At 38.3% G+C, this 19781-nt stretch overlaps 1 protein-coding gene across 6 annotated transcripts; it reads right to left on the reverse strand.

Annotated features, from left to right (window-relative positions):
- Nucleotides 1–1056: 1056 nt before the first annotated feature.
- On the reverse strand, nucleotides 1057–19774 carry AP3M1 (adaptor related protein complex 3 subunit mu 1). Of its 6 annotated transcripts, none has more exons than XM_026004992.2 (9): nucleotides 19442–19774; nucleotides 11970–12245; nucleotides 11161–11332; nucleotides 8164–8301; nucleotides 6919–7004; nucleotides 5761–5894; nucleotides 4706–4913; nucleotides 3618–3762; nucleotides 1057–3154 (listed from the first exon to the last, which is right to left on the reverse strand). In XM_026004992.2, the coding sequence occupies exons 2-9, from the start codon at nucleotides 12240–12242 to the stop codon at nucleotides 3054–3056; spliced, it is 1257 nt and encodes a 418-aa protein (XP_025860777.1). In that variant the 5' UTR covers nucleotides 12243–12245; nucleotides 19442–19774; the 3' UTR covers nucleotides 1057–3053. The 6 variants fall into 6 exon arrangements, with proteins under 6 accessions (XP_025860777.1, XP_072612407.1, XP_025860803.1 ...); XM_072756306.1 differs by having other exon boundaries at nucleotides 18739–19774; XM_026005018.2 differs by having other exon boundaries at nucleotides 18702–19774.
- Nucleotides 19775–19781: the final 7 nt, after the last annotated feature.

The following is a 19781-nucleotide window of genomic DNA, read 5'->3' on the forward strand; positions in this document are numbered from 1 at the left end:
GGGCTGTGGAGATCCGCCAGGGTTATAAGGCAGACATAGCTTTGGGGGACATACTTATCTTGCTTGAGGAAGTAGGAGTAGGTACTTGGGAGTTAGAATGGGCACATCACTGTTTTTGCCTGATTTTCCGGATCTGAAAGGAGATCGTTAATGAGGGGTAGTGCTGTGGACTACATTTACTGCTGGTTTAGAAGCATTGCTGACTAGAGAGGCCAATTCCAAACTGCTGGAGTTAAAGAGAAATGTCCAAGGCTACAGAATTAGCTCGGCAGTATCTGAAAACAGTATTCATGGTCTCATTTTTGTAACTCACCGTATGTTCACGGGTACTGCCTTCCTGCTACATTATATTTTAGTTGTTTTCTCAAACCAGAGGACTCCAAGAACAGTGAAGACCAGCATCTTCCAAGGGTTGTTCTGTAACACCACTTTAGGAATGAATCCATCGCATGGATTCTGTTTGGATAAATGATGGTAACTTCCTTCTGTAGAGAAATGAGCATCTACTTCATTTGCTCTTAGGGTATCTCCTTTAAGAAATTATAAAATGAGGGCTGCCTGGGTGGCTCAGGGGTTGTGCATCTGCTTTCGGCTCAGAGTATGATCAATCCCAGGATCCAGGATGGAGTCCTGCACTGGGTTCCCTGTGGGGGACCTGCTTCTCCCTCTGCCTGTGTCTCTGCCTCTCTCTGTCTATAAAAGAATTTATAAAATGGGGCAATTCTGGGATTAGCTGTAATTCTGCATTTGAAAAATATTCTACTACTAAGTTATTTGTGGATCTTTGTTATTAGTAGGTGGTAGTGGTGGTGGTGATAGGGAGAGTAACTTTGATCACTTACTGCTCAGTCTCTGGCGAGACAGTGATGCTCAGAGAAATTATCCATGGCTGTTAACATTTTGAGGTTAAGAGAGGAGCACTTCCAAGTACTTTGCTGCAACCCTTACAGCTTATGTGATGATACAGAACAAAATCTGATCATGTTTAGGCTGCTCTGATGCTGAGGCGTACCCATCTGAGAATGCTCAATCAGCAGTCAAGCTAAAAAAATCAACTTGTTGCTTTCATCTTTTTATTGACAGTATAGCCAGATTAGAGAAAGGATTTACTGGATTCAAATGAATAAATACAATAATTTAATTGTAAAAGGAAACAATCTACTTGAAAGTTTTAGCAGAAATTGCTAGATACAAAGGACTCTTGGCATATAATCTGCTTACTTATATATAAGAGAAGACAGCACAAAGAAAATTGGACAGTCCAGTTATACATGGTTGAGATTCGGGATTCTGCAGAAAGAAAATGTACTGATTGTTCTTTTGAGATAGGACATTAAAAGACATTAAAAATAAAAGCAACTGGGCTGTGTAACCAACGTTAGGCAAAGACAATAAATATTTGGCAACATCTTGATTTTAGCTGCCAAGCTAATATTGGTTACCCAAGAAATTTCAAATTTTCAAAAAGTGCCATTTCCTAGTAGGTGAACGGCAGGCTGGGTACCCTATGGAGGCAGAGGTAAGAACGCTGCTGTCTGCTGGGCTCTCTCTGGTAGCCTCGACCACTAGCCCTAAACAGCAGAGTGGGATGAATTTAAGGGCTGTTCTTATGATATGGGAGGAGTTAGAAGCCGAGAGGAAGGAAAAGAAGGGAGTCACAAGAAAAAAACTAACAGCATAAGTAAGAACCAGTGGGAACCATGACAAGCACTTGTATCTTCCAGCCTTCCTCTCTCCTTCAGGTCTAATGAGGCCAAGTGACTGGGCAAGGACTTCAAAGCCAGTGAGGTTGAGTGAAATGATACAACTCTAGACTGACTTCTCAGCCAAGACGATCAATATGGTTTCATCAGTGTCACTGAGGATCTTGTTACTGCCTCAATATCATGTACTGTGTCAGTACAGCAGAGACGCTCAAGTGACAATTATGACAACAGTCTGAGGAAGGAATCTACTGACTACTGTAGCCTTGGGAAGCACACAGTATGAAACAGGAGCTCCCCTTGAAGGCAAGGGATACAGGTAAATTCAAGACCTTAAGAACAACAATAAAAAAGAGAAAAGATTAAAAAAAAGTGACCATAGTGAAGCAGGCACATTTTTTTTTTCTTTTGCTGAACTAGGGCTTGAGGCCTTTAGGCTAAGATGGTTTAAGTGGTGTTGATAAGCTTTCTAAAACATGAAGGTGGCAAAGTTCACTTAAGTTTCTCTTCTACCCTTTAATTTGCTTCAAATCTCAAATGCTTGTGCTTGCAATAACTTCCTAAAAGCAGAAGTAGTGTTCCCTTTTATTGCCTTAATAAAGCATTTGCCCCTTTGATACGATTTTTTACTATGCTATCTAACAGCTGAACTAGTGGCACAAAACTGAGATGGGTACTTACTGCAGCAAGGTCCCTGTAAATCAAAATCTTAGCTTTACATAAAAATCTTATTTATAAAAAATACAATACCAAGTACAGTGAGAATGAAGCACGGAGCAGTGGTGCTCCCTGCCAGGGCCATGTGGAAGTGGCTTTTGCTACAGTGCTTGCTTAATGGCACAAGTGAAAAGCTGAATAAGGCAAACACTTGAAGAGGCAGTTTTTTGTAAACTTCTTGGGGTGGGGGGAACTTCCTCTGTGGGGATAGATGCTGATTTGGGATGGCTAAAATCAGGTGTGATGTTTGGCTGCACTTGATACATCACATTACAGATTAAGACTGCTCCTGCTGAGACCAGTTCACTTGTTTTTGGGGAGAGGTTATCACTGTAGCCTTTTGCCTTTATTGTCACGATGTGCAGCCTCCAGCTGACGCCCCCCTATGGAAGCAGTCACCTCCAGAATCTTTCTAACTGAAAAGATATAAAATAAGCTAAGTCATTCAAAGTTTCCTTAGCTGAAAGCTCCTTCAGAACCCTACATTGATTACTAAGCAACTTCATTAGCGGTGTGTAGCATGATAGGAATGCTTTGACTAGAATATGTATTCCCACCCACTTGGTACCTAACAGTAATAAACTATAATGACACTAGAAAAACAAACGGATCTTGAGGAATTTTGGCCTCTTCTCATGTTCTCACTTGGAACTTTCCAGCTTTCGTGACATATTTGACTCCTTTAAATGGCTTATATTTCTCTCCATACATGTCCAAGCGGTTTACTTTTAAGCCTGTGTCCAAAAAAAAAAAAAAAAAAAAAGGTAAGGAAAGGAACAAATTATTTTCCTGGCCATACCAACCAACAATTATTTGTCTAGCAATGAACACTACTGAGTAAATCTGACATTAACCAAGTGTCCCTTCTACTATTCACAAATTATAGCACTGTGGGGGGATGGTTTTAGTTCAGATTCCCAAGTGGGCAAAGAATGTCTTTTAAGGATAAATCTTTCTGTATGAATGACTCCTCCCTTTGTGCTTGGATGAAGAGGGTGCAGAGGAAGAAAGCTGTGTGAAATAAAGTGCTCTGCAAATCACTGTACCTCGGACTATGGCCCCACAGCACGGTGTGACAGGCAAACTGGAGCTATTGTTCTTTCTAGAGAGGAAATGCTTGTACCCTTCTAAAATCCAAATAGTTGACCCCAGCAAAACTCAGGTAAACCGCAAACATAAGTCAAAACTTATCCTTACCAGAAATAGCAAGCTGCTGGATCTTGAACTGTATGTTGAGACTTGGATTCTCTTCTGGCTTGGGTGCTCCAGACTGTAAATTTACCAGTCCTTTAAGACTCGGGAGCTTTTGTGGAGTAATTTTTCCCACATCCCATGTTAGTACCTTAAAAAGGCATAAGAAATACAATCTGAACCATTTACTAAAGACAAATGTTCAAAGACACTATAAACTTCTGTACAGAATGACGCACAGTATCTTGGAAACAAGGGACCTGGGATCTTCACAGAGTCTTACCACTAATCAGGTCTGTGACTGAATGGTGAGGGCAGAGAACCAACATTTGTAGAGCATCCACTTTTGGATACAGCACTGTGCTTAGCACTATTCATACATCTCAAAAAGGCCTATGATGTAGGTTTTGTCTTCTTTTTACAAAGAAACTGAGGCTCTGTGGTCAACCTCTGGGGAAGTTCTTCAAATTCTGAGGACTGGTTTTTACTTTAAAAAATGCCTTTTCACTTAGCAGGCAGCTCAATGACTCTGCTGCTGAAAAGAACCACACTTTTTACCCAAGCAGGAATCTGAGAGAAAACCATCTTTTTTACAGTTTCTCTGCAAACCCTGTGCTAGAGGCACGTTTACGTATGGTTATGTATGGTGAGGAAGCAGCTATCCTAGCCAGCATTCCCTGTGGAAGAGTATGAATTGCTTGTAAATGAAAAAGAAAGGTCTTAATGATCAATTTCTACAGAAAATCGAACAATTAATAGACTACAATACTAACTTCTTATACCCAGATCATGCTTTTCTCTTTTTAAAAAAGCTTTCTACGTCTTCTTCCTTAGTGAGTATGTCTCTAGATTATCAGTGGATGAGGAAAGGCACACTCTGAAGGAGAACAGAATGAGTCTCACGTTTCTGTTCATCTCCTCAGCAGCAGATGCGGGATTCCCTCCATAGCCAGTGGCCGAGTACAGGTTGTTCTCAGGTTTTGTGAGGAACTTTAGTTTTAACAAAGACATTAACCCTTCCTTCTGCCCTCCCTGCCATCAGAAAATAAAGACTGCAGAAACATTTGCTCACTCTTGATTAGAGCTAGCTGTACCTTGGTAACTGGATCAAATGTATAGCTGCCTTGTGTTGGTGTCAGGTTCATATTCAGCACAACTTTGGGCATATGAACTGTTACTGTGATTCCTTCAATAGTTTTCCCCATATTCTGCTTTGGTCCAATTGTAATATCAAATCTACCGCAAGAACTGTTCTCCTTAAAGCTGATGCTATGTTTCACATACACCGGTATTGCCACTAGACTGAAAAGAAAAAGACAGATACAACCACAAACATAATTAATTGTGTGAGACAGCTCCTGAGGTAGCCTGAGAACCTCAGTCCAGAGTATTCCACTCCTTTGACTCTACCACAGGGCCATATACCCCCAGACCTGGAGGGTCAGCATTCACTAGTACTCACCAGAGAGTTTGAGCACCACCACACTAGGAATTACACAATTTCTGAGCAAGAAGTATCAAATCAAGACAGGACTCAAGATAGGATAAACAAGTGGCACAAATAGCCCTAGTTTGAAGAAATTAATTAAGGTCCCATAGAAAAGAGAATTTAAAATTAAACTAAATGAAATTGTCCCTATGTGGTAAGAGCCAAGAAATAACTCCTCTGCTTTTGAGTATTACTGATGCTACCCAAACGCCTTCTGATATTTTCAAGGGACAAACCATTTACAACCCACAATGCCATTTCATTCATTTAAACCTTAGTACCTGAAAGAGTGACCGGAAGTCAGTTAATTGGGCGACTGCCTAGAGAATTAGAGATGTATCTGTCTCCCTCTGTTAGATATGAAGTCTATAGACCACAGTAAAATTATGGCATGGGTTCAAGGTTTTGTGTAGGTTGTGCGCAGTCCAAAGTGTTTGTTCTCCGGTATATGTTTTGCTAGTACTTTATATTCTCACATTCAAAGAACACTGATTATTTTAGATACATATTTTCACCAGTTCTTCCTGAGTTTCCTAATGAGCCATGGCCAAAGAGAGCAGTGATGAATTCAAGTATCCACCTGTCAGAATGAAAAAGGTAAGGGGACTACCCATCACTCTGATACATGATAGCAGATTTCTAGTTGATGCATCAACGTACTTTTGTGAGCTGACACGATACGATATGAGTCGGAAATTTCCATCTGGAGGAATAAATGACAAAACTCTTTCAGATTCCCAGCGCTTGAACCGGATGCAGGGGTGGAAGCTGACATCGTCGAGAAGCCGTGGGTTCTGCCAGGAAAACAAGATGGCAGTATTCACTGAGTGTGCGGAATAGGGCAAGTCTGCTAGGATACTATGAGAAATTAATATACTCCCTAAGGATAAAAGTTACATTACGAGTTTGTTACTATGACCACAATAACACACAGTTAACAGTTTCACAAGGCTTTGAGATTTCAAATATATTTTGTAAAGCAGGGGAGGGGGCAGAGGGAGAGGGAGAGACAATCTTCAAGCAGATTCTCCACTGAGTGTGGAACCAGATGCAGATCTCGAACCTCACAACCCTGAGCTGAAATCAAGAGCCGGCTACTTAACCATCTGAGCCACCCAGGTGGCCCGCAAATATTTCATATGTTATTTTGGTTGAATTTCAATTACTATTAAGTAGAAAATGTGAGCCATACTATCATTTCCATTTCACAGATGACAAAAATGAAGTTGGAAGAACTCAAGGTCAAAATGAGACAGCAACAGAACTTTGTTCTCTTTTCTTAGTAGTGTATCATGCCAAGTCTAAAATGATGCAAAAGATCAGTGCCCTTTCTTATCAGTAAAGCAAATAATAATTCAGTGAGATTACAGATTTGCAGAAGCCATCCAGCCATTTAAGCCACTTCTAACATAGCCAGGAGAAGACTTCTCCTCAGCCTTTCCATAAAGGCCATGCTCATTACGTAAGCCACTGTCTTGGGAAGCTGTGCTAAGAATATTTCTGAGATAGGGGTACCTGGGTGGTTTAGTTAAACAGCAGGCTCTTGATTTTGGCTTAGGTCATGATCTCAGGGTTGGGAGAGCAAACCCCATGTCAGGCTCCCTGCTCAGCGTGGAGTCTGCTTAAGATTCTCTCTTTCTCTCTCTCTGCCCCTCCCCTTGCTCATGCTCTCTCTAAATAGGTAAATAAATCTTAGAATATTTCTGAGATAATACTTACAATTTAAGATACAAACATCTCTCAGTATTTATCATTTCTTTCAGTACTTCATATATATTAGGCATACAAAGATCTACAGGACAGGAGAACAAAACTTACCATGAAAGAAAGAGAAAGGTCAGGCATTCCAGATAGCTTAATGCAAGCATCAATGACCCCCTGAATTTCTGCAAACACTGTAGATCCTGAAGAAAGGAAGTGATAACATCACTGGAATTAGAGTCTAGTAAAGACTAGAGCGATCACTGTCTCTGAAATAATGGAAACATCGCCTCGGTGTCAGACATAATGAAACTTGCACATCTACTAACAAGTTAGTGGGACAGAGGATCCATTGCACCAGTTATGACAGTTTCTTCACTAAACGCCCACACCTAACTGGTAGGACTGGGGTAATTCTACGGAATATCAAACCTGCCTCTGTCTTGACATAGTCAACCTTATAAGACTGCTGGATATGAAATTAAAATGTTTTTGGGGTGCCTAGGTGGCTCGGTCTGTTAAGCAGCCGGCTCCGTCTGTTAAGCAGCCGGCTCCTGATTTCTGCTCAGGTCACGATCTCAAAGTCCTGAGATGCAGCCCCACCTTGGGCTTCCTGTTGGGCATGGAGCCTGCTTAAGATTCTCTCTCCCCTTCCGCCTCTGTCCTTCCCCATCAACTCTTTCCCTTTTAGAAAAAAAAAGTGTTTGAAGTTAAGATATTTTTAATGGAATTTAAAAATGAGGCAAATTTCTCATTGAAATGGACTAAGCTGTTAACTTTGAATAGGAGCCATTATTCTGTAATAATGTAGCTATTATTCTGTACGATAGAATTTTTATAATGAAAAGGGCACTGATTGAAGAAAAAATACTGGCTATAATTCACAATAACTCATTTTCACACAGCAACTAGCTGTGTGACCTTGAGCAGATTTACTAAACCCTTTTGAGCCTCAGTTTCCTTATGTATAAAATGTGAAGGTTGGACTAGATGTTTTTAGTAAAATTTATGGTTCTAATAGAGTAAGCTGTTTTGTCTGAGGTCTTCAGAAGTACTGTATGTAAAGTGGTAGCAAAAGTATGGTGCATGGTAGGTAATACAATAAATGTTGAATAAATGGCAAGAGGGAGAGGCAGACAGGGTAATAACTGGCTTAAAGTAAGGCAGCATGAGATCTGATTTACAAAGGTTTGGCAGATCTCAGCTAGTGGTTATGAAAATTATATGTAGCCTCTTGGCAAAATAAACAGATTTTAAGCTATCAGGAAGTGAATGCCTTTCTGCTGAAACCATACTACCAAGAGATTTCAATTTTGTCAGCTCAACTGTTTTTCCCAAATAAGATCACATGCACACAATTACCTGATTTATCTATAATTGCATCTATTTCTTCAACGACATCAAAATAGGCTTCATTATTTGTGTACTTTACCCCTGCCCGGCGCCATGGGATGTTGGACAGCTGCCCAGTGGGGAGTGTGTCCCCAACATTACTACTGCCTAGAAACCGGAAAAGGAGAAAGCAAAGGTAATGCATAAAATAGTCATCAGGAAAGCTGTTAACAAAAAAATAAAAAAAAAAAAAGGAAAGCTATTAACAAGGGTGATAGGCTGGCTCAGTTGGTAGAGTGTGTGACTCCTGACCTTGGGGTCGTGAGTTCAAGCCCCACACTGGTGTATAGTTTATTTTAAAAACAAAAAAAGAAAGAAAAACTATTAACAGGAAAAATAAAAGAATGCTTTAGTTGCTTCTTTAATGTTTACGTTTTCTTCATCGAAGTTGTGGATGGTTTCCAGAATTGCTGGAATTGCTATACCGACATGATCAAATTTCTAGGGGACAGAAATAGGCCCTGTGGTCCTCTATGTGCCAAACCAGGTTAAATTCATTTACCTATCTTTTGCTTCCTGTGTGTTAACAGTAACCTAACCTAATTCTAGTGGCTCAACAACAGAATCTCGTCCTGCTGCCAGTGATGAGGAAAAGAGGCTAGTTGTTGTAGAACCTTCTGCTGATAAAATGTCTCCACTGAGAATAAGTGATATGTAGGCCCTTTGGTATTCAGCTTAAATTCTACATGAGATGCTGCCAAGCAGGCCTCAGCAGAGTAACTGGATGAAGAACACACTCTGGCCTTTTCCCATTTTAAGGTCAGCACAACGATATGGCTGTAATATGGCTAAGGTTTAATATAGGGCTAATTTACTGGTAAATTGACATATGTCTGAAAGTAAGTCTGATTGTCTAAAACACACCCTTGAGCTGTGACATATTTAACATTTTGGTTAATTTACATTTCCAATTCAAAAGTAGTATATGCTTAGTAACAGCAACACATGGAAAGCTCAGAAAAGTGGCTAAAAAGAATCTATCTTTCTGTTATCAAAATACAACTACCATTAAAAGTTTGGTATAATTCTTTAAACATTTCCCTCAAAAATAGGCTGCATTTATTTTTTTCTATTTTGGTAAGTTTGTTATTTTTGACTGCACCTTAAAATATAGTTGCAATCATACTGTATATACAATATACTGTATATATATAATTAGATTTTACAGTCTAATTATGATTGGTGTTTGTGTCTCATTACTCAGTAAAAAAACAGCTCTGCTCCTGTTAAATAATTAATACAATTCTAGGTTTTTCATGTTGTGTCTTTTTTTTCTCATATAGTTCCATCTACAGAATGCTCTTATTCCTCCCTCTTTCCCTAAATTCTGCTGATTCTTTAGGGCCCTGCATTGGGGCCAAGCACCACAGTTCAGGAGGGATTATTTCCATCTACTGAACCATTCTCTTGAATGCACTGCCTTAATAACCTATGTATTTTCATTCTCTATTTTAGTAACTATAAAATACATGTTTATTTTAGAAATTAGAAAGTATTAAGCAAAAATAAAGATAGTATGTTGTTCCTTAGTTGGAGACGGTCATTGAAAATATTTTAGAACTTTTTTGTCTGTAGGAATGTTTATGTGTAATTAACAGAAACTTTTATAGTTTTATGTTGGTATTTTTTCCATTTAGTATTATATCATGTGTACTTTCCAATGTCACTGTATTGTTTATAAAATATGGAATTGCCTTTTACAATGTTATATTATTATTTACATACTTTAATTTTTTTCTAATTTCCCATCCAGAGTCTAAGTTTTAGGTGCATACATTCTATCTTATCTTTCCTTGAATTTCTCCTAACGCTCAGCTTTGTACAGAAGATGAATAAAGGCCTCTTATAGGCCTCTCTTGTCCCATTTTTTTAGGTCAGTACACTTAGAGCAGGGTTTAAAATGGTAGACAGCATAACTGGTGTGTTATGTAACATTTCACAGAAATCTTTCTCTAGAAGACTTCAATACTCTCAAAAAATACTGTCATCTGGATGTACCTAATTTCTAGCTATATTCAAGAAATAAAAATTACAAACTTATAACATGGAGCACCTGGGTGGCTCAGTGGTTGAGTGTCTGCCTTTGGTTCAGGTCATGATCCCAGGGTCCTGGGATGGAGCCCTGCATCAGGCTCCCCACAGGGAGCCTGCTTCTCCCTCTGCCTCTCTGTATCACTCATGAGTAAATAAATAAACGTCTTTAGAAAAAAAAAGAAGCTTAAAACAAAGTACAAGGTCACAATGCATGAGATCTCACTGACAGACTAATTTCCCATCTTTTGTTTTAATAAATCTTCTGCATGTATAAAACAAAGACTTGGAGGAGATAATATATACTCTGTGGTGGAGAGTCTTAAATTTTCTATATCCTAGTAATTTGGGGGTAACAACATAATGCTAGTTTTATAATGCTATTTATAATTTTAATTTTTCTCCCAGTTTTATTGATATAATTGACATTTAACATCGTGTTAAGTTTAAGCTATACAACATGATGATTTGATACACTTATATACTACAATTATAACCCAATATAGTTAGTTAACATCTTCATCACATCATATACAATAATGCTAATTTAAATATTAAAATGCCAGTCTATAAATAGATTAAGTGTTCTTCTAAGTAGCTTCACATATAGGCTTTCCTTTTATAGCCTCACTATATTGGCTTCTTTAGGATTAACTGGGAAAATTTATTCAGGCTTATTATTTAGTGTTAAGTAATAGTAACAATGTTATTGTGGTCTTATAGAAAAGCCTATAATAAAAGAGCAATTATCAAGTTTTCTTTATCATTTAAGACCTAGTCTCCTCATGAAAAGAAATACACATTCATTTCAACAATACTACTAACTTTAACTCTGGCCAAACTGAACTACCTTAATTATTTGCCAGATCAAGCAACAAGGAGTTGTTTATAAAGTGTTAATTGCTTAGTTCCTAAGGCAGCACATTTTCACCTTACCTGTAATAGAGTTGACGACAGAACGTAGAATTGTTGGTGGTTTAATCAGTTCTTTCAAAATATTAGATTCAGTAGCCAGTGGAAATCCATTGTCTAACATTTCTTCCAAGAGCTCATATACAATGACCACATTATCCTTAATTGCAGCTTCCGAACACTCACCAAAGTAGTCCTTAACAAAATGTACATAATATTGTACAATGGAAGGCATGGAGAAAGGCTTGCTAAACACTCTTTGTTTAGAAGGATAAACTTACAGTAGCGTAATTAATTAAGATGTTGAAATATGTAAATTAGAAAAAACCCTCTATAGTTCTATACGCTATTTCTCAATATCTTCAGATTGAATTGAATTTCCATTACATTGAAACATTAAACTAGGATGCGAACTATTAACTTAATTTGCTCTGACTGGGTACCCCTAAAACATAGATAAGTTTTCAATTATTTGGTACATTTAGCAAGATAATAAAATGTAAATATTAAGACGATTACATAACCAATAAAAATCTTGGGGCCATTCAGAGAACTGTATGTGGAGGGCATTACTGTTTCCTGATGACACAATTTGTAATACATATAAAAAATATGGCTTCCATGACCATGAGATTACGGTGTTCTACTGAAATAGTGAATGGAACAGCCATGTATACTGCTATACACCCTACAAAGAAAGGGTTTATGAATTTATTCTTAGTTGAAAAGAAGAAACAGGATACATCCAAAGCTGATTACTTAGAGAATATAATCATTTATCCCACCCCCAACTAACTTTAACTTAAATTCAAAAGATTTGATGAGTAACCAACCTGAAAAGTGTCGGCAACTCGATGTAGGAACTCAATTACAAAGAGAGGTGGCACTTCAGTCTGTATGACAGACACAAAGAAGAGCTTATCCCTGTAGATACTGATGAGGTAGTGATGAGGTGTTGAAATGACAGGTGGTACATTTTCAACATCAGCAGCTTTCTCTTGAGCTTCAAAGAAATAATCACAGACAGACTGGCTCACAACGCTCTTCCAGTGCTTCTCTAGAAATATGTCACCGGAACAGTTTATGAGAAATAGACTGTGGATCATTTTCTAGGGGGGGAAGAAAGTTTAAATTTAATGTACATCAAAAAGTATCCTTGTACTATTCTGATACCCAAACCAGACAAAGGCAATACAAGAAACTATAGACCAGTATCATGTAAGAATAGTTATAAAAATCCTTGACAAAATACCAACAAACTAAATCCAGCAACATATACAGATTACACACCTTGACAAATGGGATTTATTCCAAGAATGGAAGACTGGTTCAACATATGAAAATCAATCAACGTAACACACAGTATACATAAAAGACAAAACATAATCATTTCAAAATGTGTAGGAAAATCATTTGATAAAGTCTAGCACTTGCTTATAATAAAATGACTTAAACTAGAAAAAGAAACACTTTAAAATGGTGGGTTTTATAATATGTGAATTATATTTCACTTATATTCTTACTATGACACACAAATCTACTTCCAGGTGGATTAAACATAAATGTGTAAAAATGTGCACCAAAAACACACATAAAAATGTAATGTTGTAGTGAAAACCTGGAACAACTCAAATATTTATTAATAGTACAATGGAAAAATAAACTATAGTGTATTATTAAAATGAAACACTATACAGCAATGAAAACAAATAACCTATTGTTAAATTAAGCAAATACGGATGAATCTTACAAATACAATACTGAACAAGCCAGATGCAAAAGGATACATAAGTATGATTCTATTTATATGTGGTGCTAGAACAGACAAAATTAATCTATGATTTAAGAAATCAAATGCCATCTTTTATGGAGGAGAGAGGGAGGCAGTGACTAAGAGGGGATGGGGGATATTTCCTAAGGTGCTTATAATGTTTAATTTCTTGATCTAGATGATAGTTATAAGTTATATTCATTTTGATAATTCATTGGGTTTTATATTGTGACATACAATTTTCTGAGTATAACTATGTCAAATAAAAACTTTATTATCCTTGCAAATGGGGGATAGTAGAAAAATATCTAATAACCTTAATGTGTTCATTTCTTTTATGTAGATAACATCACTTATCAGGTGTTTAGTCTCGTGGTCCACTAATTTGAAATTATAGTATTGTATAAGTGTACTCCAACTGTAAAAAATTTAAAACGCATAGTTTCTCTGCATGAAGATAAATTACAAAGAGGAAAGGAAGACTTTCCAGAATGCATTCATTCAATTCCATTGTCACAGAAGACAATGACACCAACCTAATTCTTTTGAGAGCAAGTCATTTATTTTATGAATGCAGCTGACATTTAAGGACTACCTGGTGATTATTTCCCCTTCCCATTTGGCACAGTTTCAGAAGTTTTTAGATAAATTACTAATTACTAAGATGTGTTTTAGTAGCTACTGTATTAATAAATATGAACATTAAGAGTCAGGGTTCCTGTCACTAGAGAAAAACAATGTTTCTTTGTTCAAAGCCATCTCTATTTAGTCAAGCAATCAACATGAGCTGGTAGCAATAACTCTGAAGCTTTTTACCTACTAAATTTTTCTAGATTAATACTGAAACCTATTAAATTTTTCTACTTTATCTAGTCGGATGCTCTGTTTAAAGGTTTGCTTTGTGTCAGCCTTATAGTTCTATTCAGGTGTTAAATAGTGTCACTGGAATGTAGACTTACTATGTAGAACCTACTAACTTTAGCTATAACCTCCGCTGATACACTTTTTAAAAAAGTGAAACAGGAATATCCAAGGATAAGATTTGCAACTAAATTTGTATTATGATAGCTTTTCTTGGAATAAAATCTTCATCTGAAATACAAAGTATAACTGAAAGAAGAATATTGTAATCCACTCAATGAGATTTAGATTTGAGCACTTTGGGTTAGCCGGTTGTGGAATATGGTACTCTTTGAGAAACTAAATTTTCAGCTCTATTCAAAGTGTTTATTCATTAAGGATAAATAAATATCTAAAATGTCTTCTAGGCCAGGCACTATACTAGGCACTTACTTACCTACATTATCTCATTGAATCTTTACAACTCAATGTTACAGATATTGCAGTTATCCCTGTTTTACAGATAAGATGATAAGGTCTTAGAAATGTTAAATCAGATCATACAATAAGTATCAGAGCTAAGGTTCCAACCCAGGCCTGGATGAATCTTGGGCTCCTGTTCCTACCTGACTCCTGGAGACTAATTATTATGAACACACATAATGCAGAATTGTCCAGTAGGATTTCCTGCAATGGTGACTGTCTTATATCCGTGCAGTCCAATATAACATCCACTGTCGCCACTGAACACTTGAAATGTGGCTAATGCAACTGATGTACTGAAGTTTTAATGTTAACTAATTTAAATGTATATAACTACATGTAGCTAGTGGTTATCATATTGGACTGAGCAGCAAATGTGCTCTTTGAGCTTATAATATAAGAAGAGCTGAAGGATATGTTTCTTTTTTAGTTAAATGCCAAAATGTCTTCTAATGAATTATTTACAGCAGAAATTATATTTAAAACATCTGACATAAGTTATCTTATTAAACCATTTATTCTATAGAAAGTATAGTTCACATGGGTTGGTGGTACTTTGTGCCACAGTACACCCTACAAGAGTTGTTTGTTCTTGAAGCAAGTGGCTTCATAGTTCCTTTATTTTAGAGGCCAGGTTCCTATTCATCCTCTTACTGGTAAAAAATTCTTTCAAGGGAGTTTGCACTCCTGGAAAGTTGTTTTCGTTGGTAACAGTTCTAATCTCAGAAGAATACAGTAAGTTAAACCAGCCATCTGGATTTATTGCTTAGTACTTAGTACTGGGATGAAAGCATAACACTTGTAGCTCTCAACATTGTTTGGCTTTAAAACCAAATTCACCTTTCTATCATAAGAAAAGAGAGCTTAGAGGTGCTTGGGTGTCTTAGTTGGTTAAACGTCTGCCTTCAAAAAACAAACAAACAAAAAAAAAACGTCTGCCTTTAGTTCAGGTCATGATCCTGGGGTTCTGAGATGGAGCCCCATGTCAGGCTCCTTGCTCAGCAGGGAGCCACATTCTTCCTCTGCCCCTCCTCTTGCTCATGTTTCTTTCTCTCTCTAATAAATAAAATCATTTAAAAAAGAGAGAGATTATTTATTCTATTCCTTTATGACCAAAGGCTAATGCATATAACAATGAAATAAATGTCACATGTGACAATATAAATTAGCCTGTTTCTTTAGTTACTTATTCTTTTGGTAGCTATAGTTACTTCTTTTCATCTTTTTAATAAACTTTCTGGGAAAGCTACACACTGCAATCACAACCATTTTTTGGTTCTTAGTGACTTTTGAATCAGAAAACAGAATGCGACCAGCTTATTTTAAAGCCACTTGAGAAAGTTCCATCAGAGCTTTGACTGCAGCTTAAATATTTCATAAATCCTCTTTACCAAATGTTGGACACTCAACCTGATGATTCACAAACAATGCAATTATAATACAGACGGTCCCTGACTTATGATGGTTTAAGATTTTTCTACTTTAAATTTGTGCAAAAGTGATACGCATCCATTAGAATCCATAATTCGAATTTTGATCTTATTCCAGGAGAGCAATATAATACTCTCTTGGGATGCTGGGTAGAGGCAGCAAGCTGTAACTCCCAGTCAGCCACTTGATCCAGAGTAAATGACAAATACACTTACAACCATCCTGTTCTTCACTTCAGTATTCAATAAATTACAAGAGACTCAACACTACTCCAAAATACACTTGGTGTTAGATAGTTTTACCCAACTGTGGGCTAACAGTAAGTGTTCTGAGCACATTTAAGGCAGGCTAGGCTAAGCTATGGTGCTCAGTAGGTTTAGGTATATTAAATGCATCTTTGACTTACAGTATTTTCAGGACATAACCTCATCATAAGTTGAGGAAGATACGTAGTCAAAATATCCTTCAAATAGTGACTAAAAAAGAAAATGCATTCCTTCTACATATAACAGAATGGAGGCACAGAAGGGCCTATATGCAAGGTAAGAGAATGAGATTAGAGAAGAATCTAGCACCTCTGATTCCCAGGCAATATTTTGACCATTTACTCATTCAACAAGTAGTTCTGAATATGTTTTATATATAGTAGGCAATGGCGATAAAAGAGTGAACAAAGTAAGAGTACCTGAACTCAGAGTGTTTAGAGTTCAGCAACGAAGGCAAACAATACAGTAAGATGCAATTTCTATGACAGGGGAAATACAGTGTCCTTCAGAATTCCACAAATCTTTGAGGTGACAGAGAACACAAGTAAAGAAATCCAGTACAAATTTAGCAACTTTAGGAGGTGAAGGTAGGTGGCAAGATGAGATTGGGAAGGAGATAAGCAAATACTGGTTCATTTAATTGTCAGAGCAGTTTTTTATGGTAGTAATTAGGGAATTCATGAAATCCAATTGACAGTTAAAAAAAAATTGCACTGTAGAAATTTAATAGGGCACCAGTTCAGAGATGAATTATGGTGGTGGCCTAGACTACAGTGTTGACAGCAGTGATGAAGTAAAATGAAAAGATAAATATTCAGGCTTAAGCAAAGATTAGGTGGATTTGGACGCTGGAGATGAGAGGGAAAATGAGGCATTTAGCTCTGATCCTGTATATTGACCTAATTCTGGATATATTTGACCCAAATGGATATATTCAAAAAACTATTATAAATGTAGGTCTAGTGCTTCAGAGAGAAGCTGAGTTGGAGACATGCCTGTGAGTACACGTGCCTTTTGTTAATGGGAATTATAGCTACAAGAAGAAAAAAAAAACTATAAAGAGATTATGTGCATAGTAAGAAGGGAGCCTATGGAAAGAATTCCAACATCTGAGTAGCAAGTGGGTCAAGGAAGTGGGCCTAAAAAAAGGCTGAGAAGATGTGGCTAAAGAGCAGTAAAAAAGAGGGGGCTAACAGTTTTTAGTAACTAGAGGTGTTAGTCTTGTTTCCAGAGGAACAGAATACTACACATTTTAAAGGGCACAAAGAGGTCAAGCTATAAGAACTGAACATGTGGTGTTTTTTTTTTTAATTACCTGCTGAAGGGCTTTTTCAGACTCCCCTTCAATTCCGTAGAATTTTAATATTATATATTTATGTATCTAATATATTGTAAAAATACTATGTTTTATATATGCAATGATTTTTTTTTTTTTTTGCCTCACAAAAAGCAATTTCTGTCCCTATTGAAAATTTATAAATTAACATATAGAGGACATTGGTGATCTTAGTAAAGGTAGTTTAGTGGTAGTTCAGTGAAAGGCAGGAACAAGACAGGCTGAAATGGGCTGAGAAATAAATAGCAAGAAGTGGGGAAATCAGAGATAAGGAGAGAAGATGATACATTCAAGAACTCTAGCTGTCAAGAGGCTGAAAAGACATGAAAATAAATGGGAGTATTTCACACAGTTAAGAAAGAATATTTCTAATTGCTGAAGGAAAGGTGTGAGTAGAAGGGGAAAGGTGGATGATGTAGGTGGAAAAAACTGAATAAAAGAGGCTCCTGATAGGGTAGGAGAGGATGGTATTGGGTAGATGAAAGGACCTACCTTCCCTCATAAGGGACACTTTTCCTCTTTAAACAAAAGGGAAGAAGTTTTGTACATTTGGTGGTAGGAAGATGATCGCCTCTATTCTCTCTGTGCAATAGGAGAGATCATTTGTAGAGGGAGAATTCCTCTTCTCTATAAAAGCCATCTGCTACTCATGCACTGAGGTATTACTGAGCTACTTAAAAATATCTAGCCTGGGGAACTCTGTGTATAATGGCAAATGTTTAGAAATATTCTAAAAATCCTAAGATTCAGTAAGAAAAAATCAGCCTTCCTGCAAAGAGAGTTTTCCTACCAAAGGTATGTAAATTTCAGGTACTTCCTCATTCATCTCTTTTCCCAGCTTTTCCTATAGTCTCAATTGAGAGTGTCCTCCTTCCTCCAAAACGAATTCTTCCATTTTTAATTTTGATCCCACTCCCTTCTCTCTCTTCTTGGATCTTATCTCCTCTTTCTTGAATCTTTAATCTTACAAACCTTGGTTATTGTTTTCTGCCCCCAAACATAATGTGCCTTGTATTCTTTAAAACAAACTCAGGGGACAGCCCGGGTGGCCCAGCGGCTTAGCGCGCTGCCTTCAGCCCCAGGGCGTGATCCTGGAGACCCCTCATGGAGCCTGCTTCCCTCTCTCTGCCTGTGTCTCTGCGTCTGTCTCTCTCATGAATAAATAAATAAAATCTTAAAAAAAAAATAAAACAAACTCAGGACTTGACAGCCTCAATAATGACTTGCTTCCTGCTCCAAATGACGGATTAGTTTACACTCGCAGTTAGTATCTCCTACCAGTTACTCACTATATTAAAGCAGTTCTCTCAAATAGCCTATGGACTCCCTAATCATCGAATCTAGCTACCTATCCTCAGACTTCAACTTCCACCTTTAATCCTTGCAGCATTTCGTGTCATTGATAACTTTCCCCCAAACCCAAATAAATACTTCTTACCTTCTTACAGGAAAACTTCACCTGGTTTAATTCTCACCTTGAAAGTTTCTTTTCGGCTTACTTCCCAGCCTTTTTTTTTTCTTTTGATTTTTCTACCGTTCACACCTAAGACACTGTTTCAAACTCGATATATCCCAATCTCCACAAAATTCCTCCTCATGTGAGGGCTCCTAATTTTAGTGGCTCCACCTCCTTAATCATATAGGCTACATATGCTTCAACTTCGGGCACGATCCAAATCCAACAAATCCTACCAGCCACAGCGCTCATCACTTTAACACCATCAGTTTGGATTCCTGTCACCTCTCCTGAAGCCCTGGGACAACCTCCTCACGGTATTCCCTACCCCGAGCTCATCTGGGCGCCACCCTCTGACTGGACGTCTGTTCAGGTGTGTCAGGGGTTTTGTCTTCCAACGCAGAAGCCTGGGGCTGAGGTCCAAGCTGTTGGTACTCCGGCTCACCGTGGATGGCAAGATCTTCTCCCCGAGCCGAAGCACGGCGAGGGACCCCAACGAGTCTGAACCTCTTGGGCCTGGGACCCGAGCAGGCCGGGCTGCAGGTGCACCTCTCCCTTCCGGCCCTGCAGGCGAGCAAGCCCGGAAGGCCGAGAGGAAGGCGCGGTCAGCATCAGAGACTCTCCCGCAGCCCCGGCTGGAGTCCGGAGCCCCAGCTACTCAGACTGCTCCCCAGTTTTCGAGCTGTTCCCTGTCCGCAGACTCCCCGCCCCCCCACACTCACCCCGACACCTGGGCCAGCCAGTGATTCGGCGCCAGGTCCACTCCGGACCGAGGCTGAGGCAGCTGAAGAGGCCGCGAGGACCCCGAGCTGGGCTGCCCAGTAGATTGCCTGACTGACAGCTTCAAAGTAACCAACTGGGGCTACGGTATCGGAAAGATTACACGAGCAGAAAGACGTTGGATGAGAAGAAAGGTGTCTCCTGAGGTTTAGGATCTAAAATCTTCTCGATCACTCAGAACCCAGAAGAAAGGAGGGTTTCGCCCCATGTGGACTCAGGCGCTCGGACGCAGCCTAACTCAGTCTGGGGTCCCCCCGACTAGTTGGGTGGGCGGGGCCAGAA

Source organism: Vulpes vulpes, chromosome 4, assembly GCF_048418805.1.
Source record: "Vulpes vulpes isolate BD-2025 chromosome 4, VulVul3, whole genome shotgun sequence".
NCBI classification, from domain to species: domain Eukaryota; kingdom Metazoa; phylum Chordata; class Mammalia; order Carnivora; family Canidae; genus Vulpes; species Vulpes vulpes.

Bases quoted from the DNA above. Each gene is read 5' to 3' on its own strand.
- AP3M1 (XM_026004992.2), bottom strand. From the start codon at position 12,242: ATGATCCACAGTCTATTTCTCATAAACTGTTCCGGTGACATATTTCTA. The intron at 8,302-11,160 runs GTAAGGTGAAAA...TCCGGTTTCTAG, and splicing joins TGTCGTCAACTCTATTACAG to GCAGTAGTAATGTTGGGGAC. The intron at 4,914-5,760 runs GTACGTTGATGC...TTTTCTTTTCAG, and splicing joins TATCGTGTCAGCTCACAAAA to TCTAGTGGCAATACCGGTGT.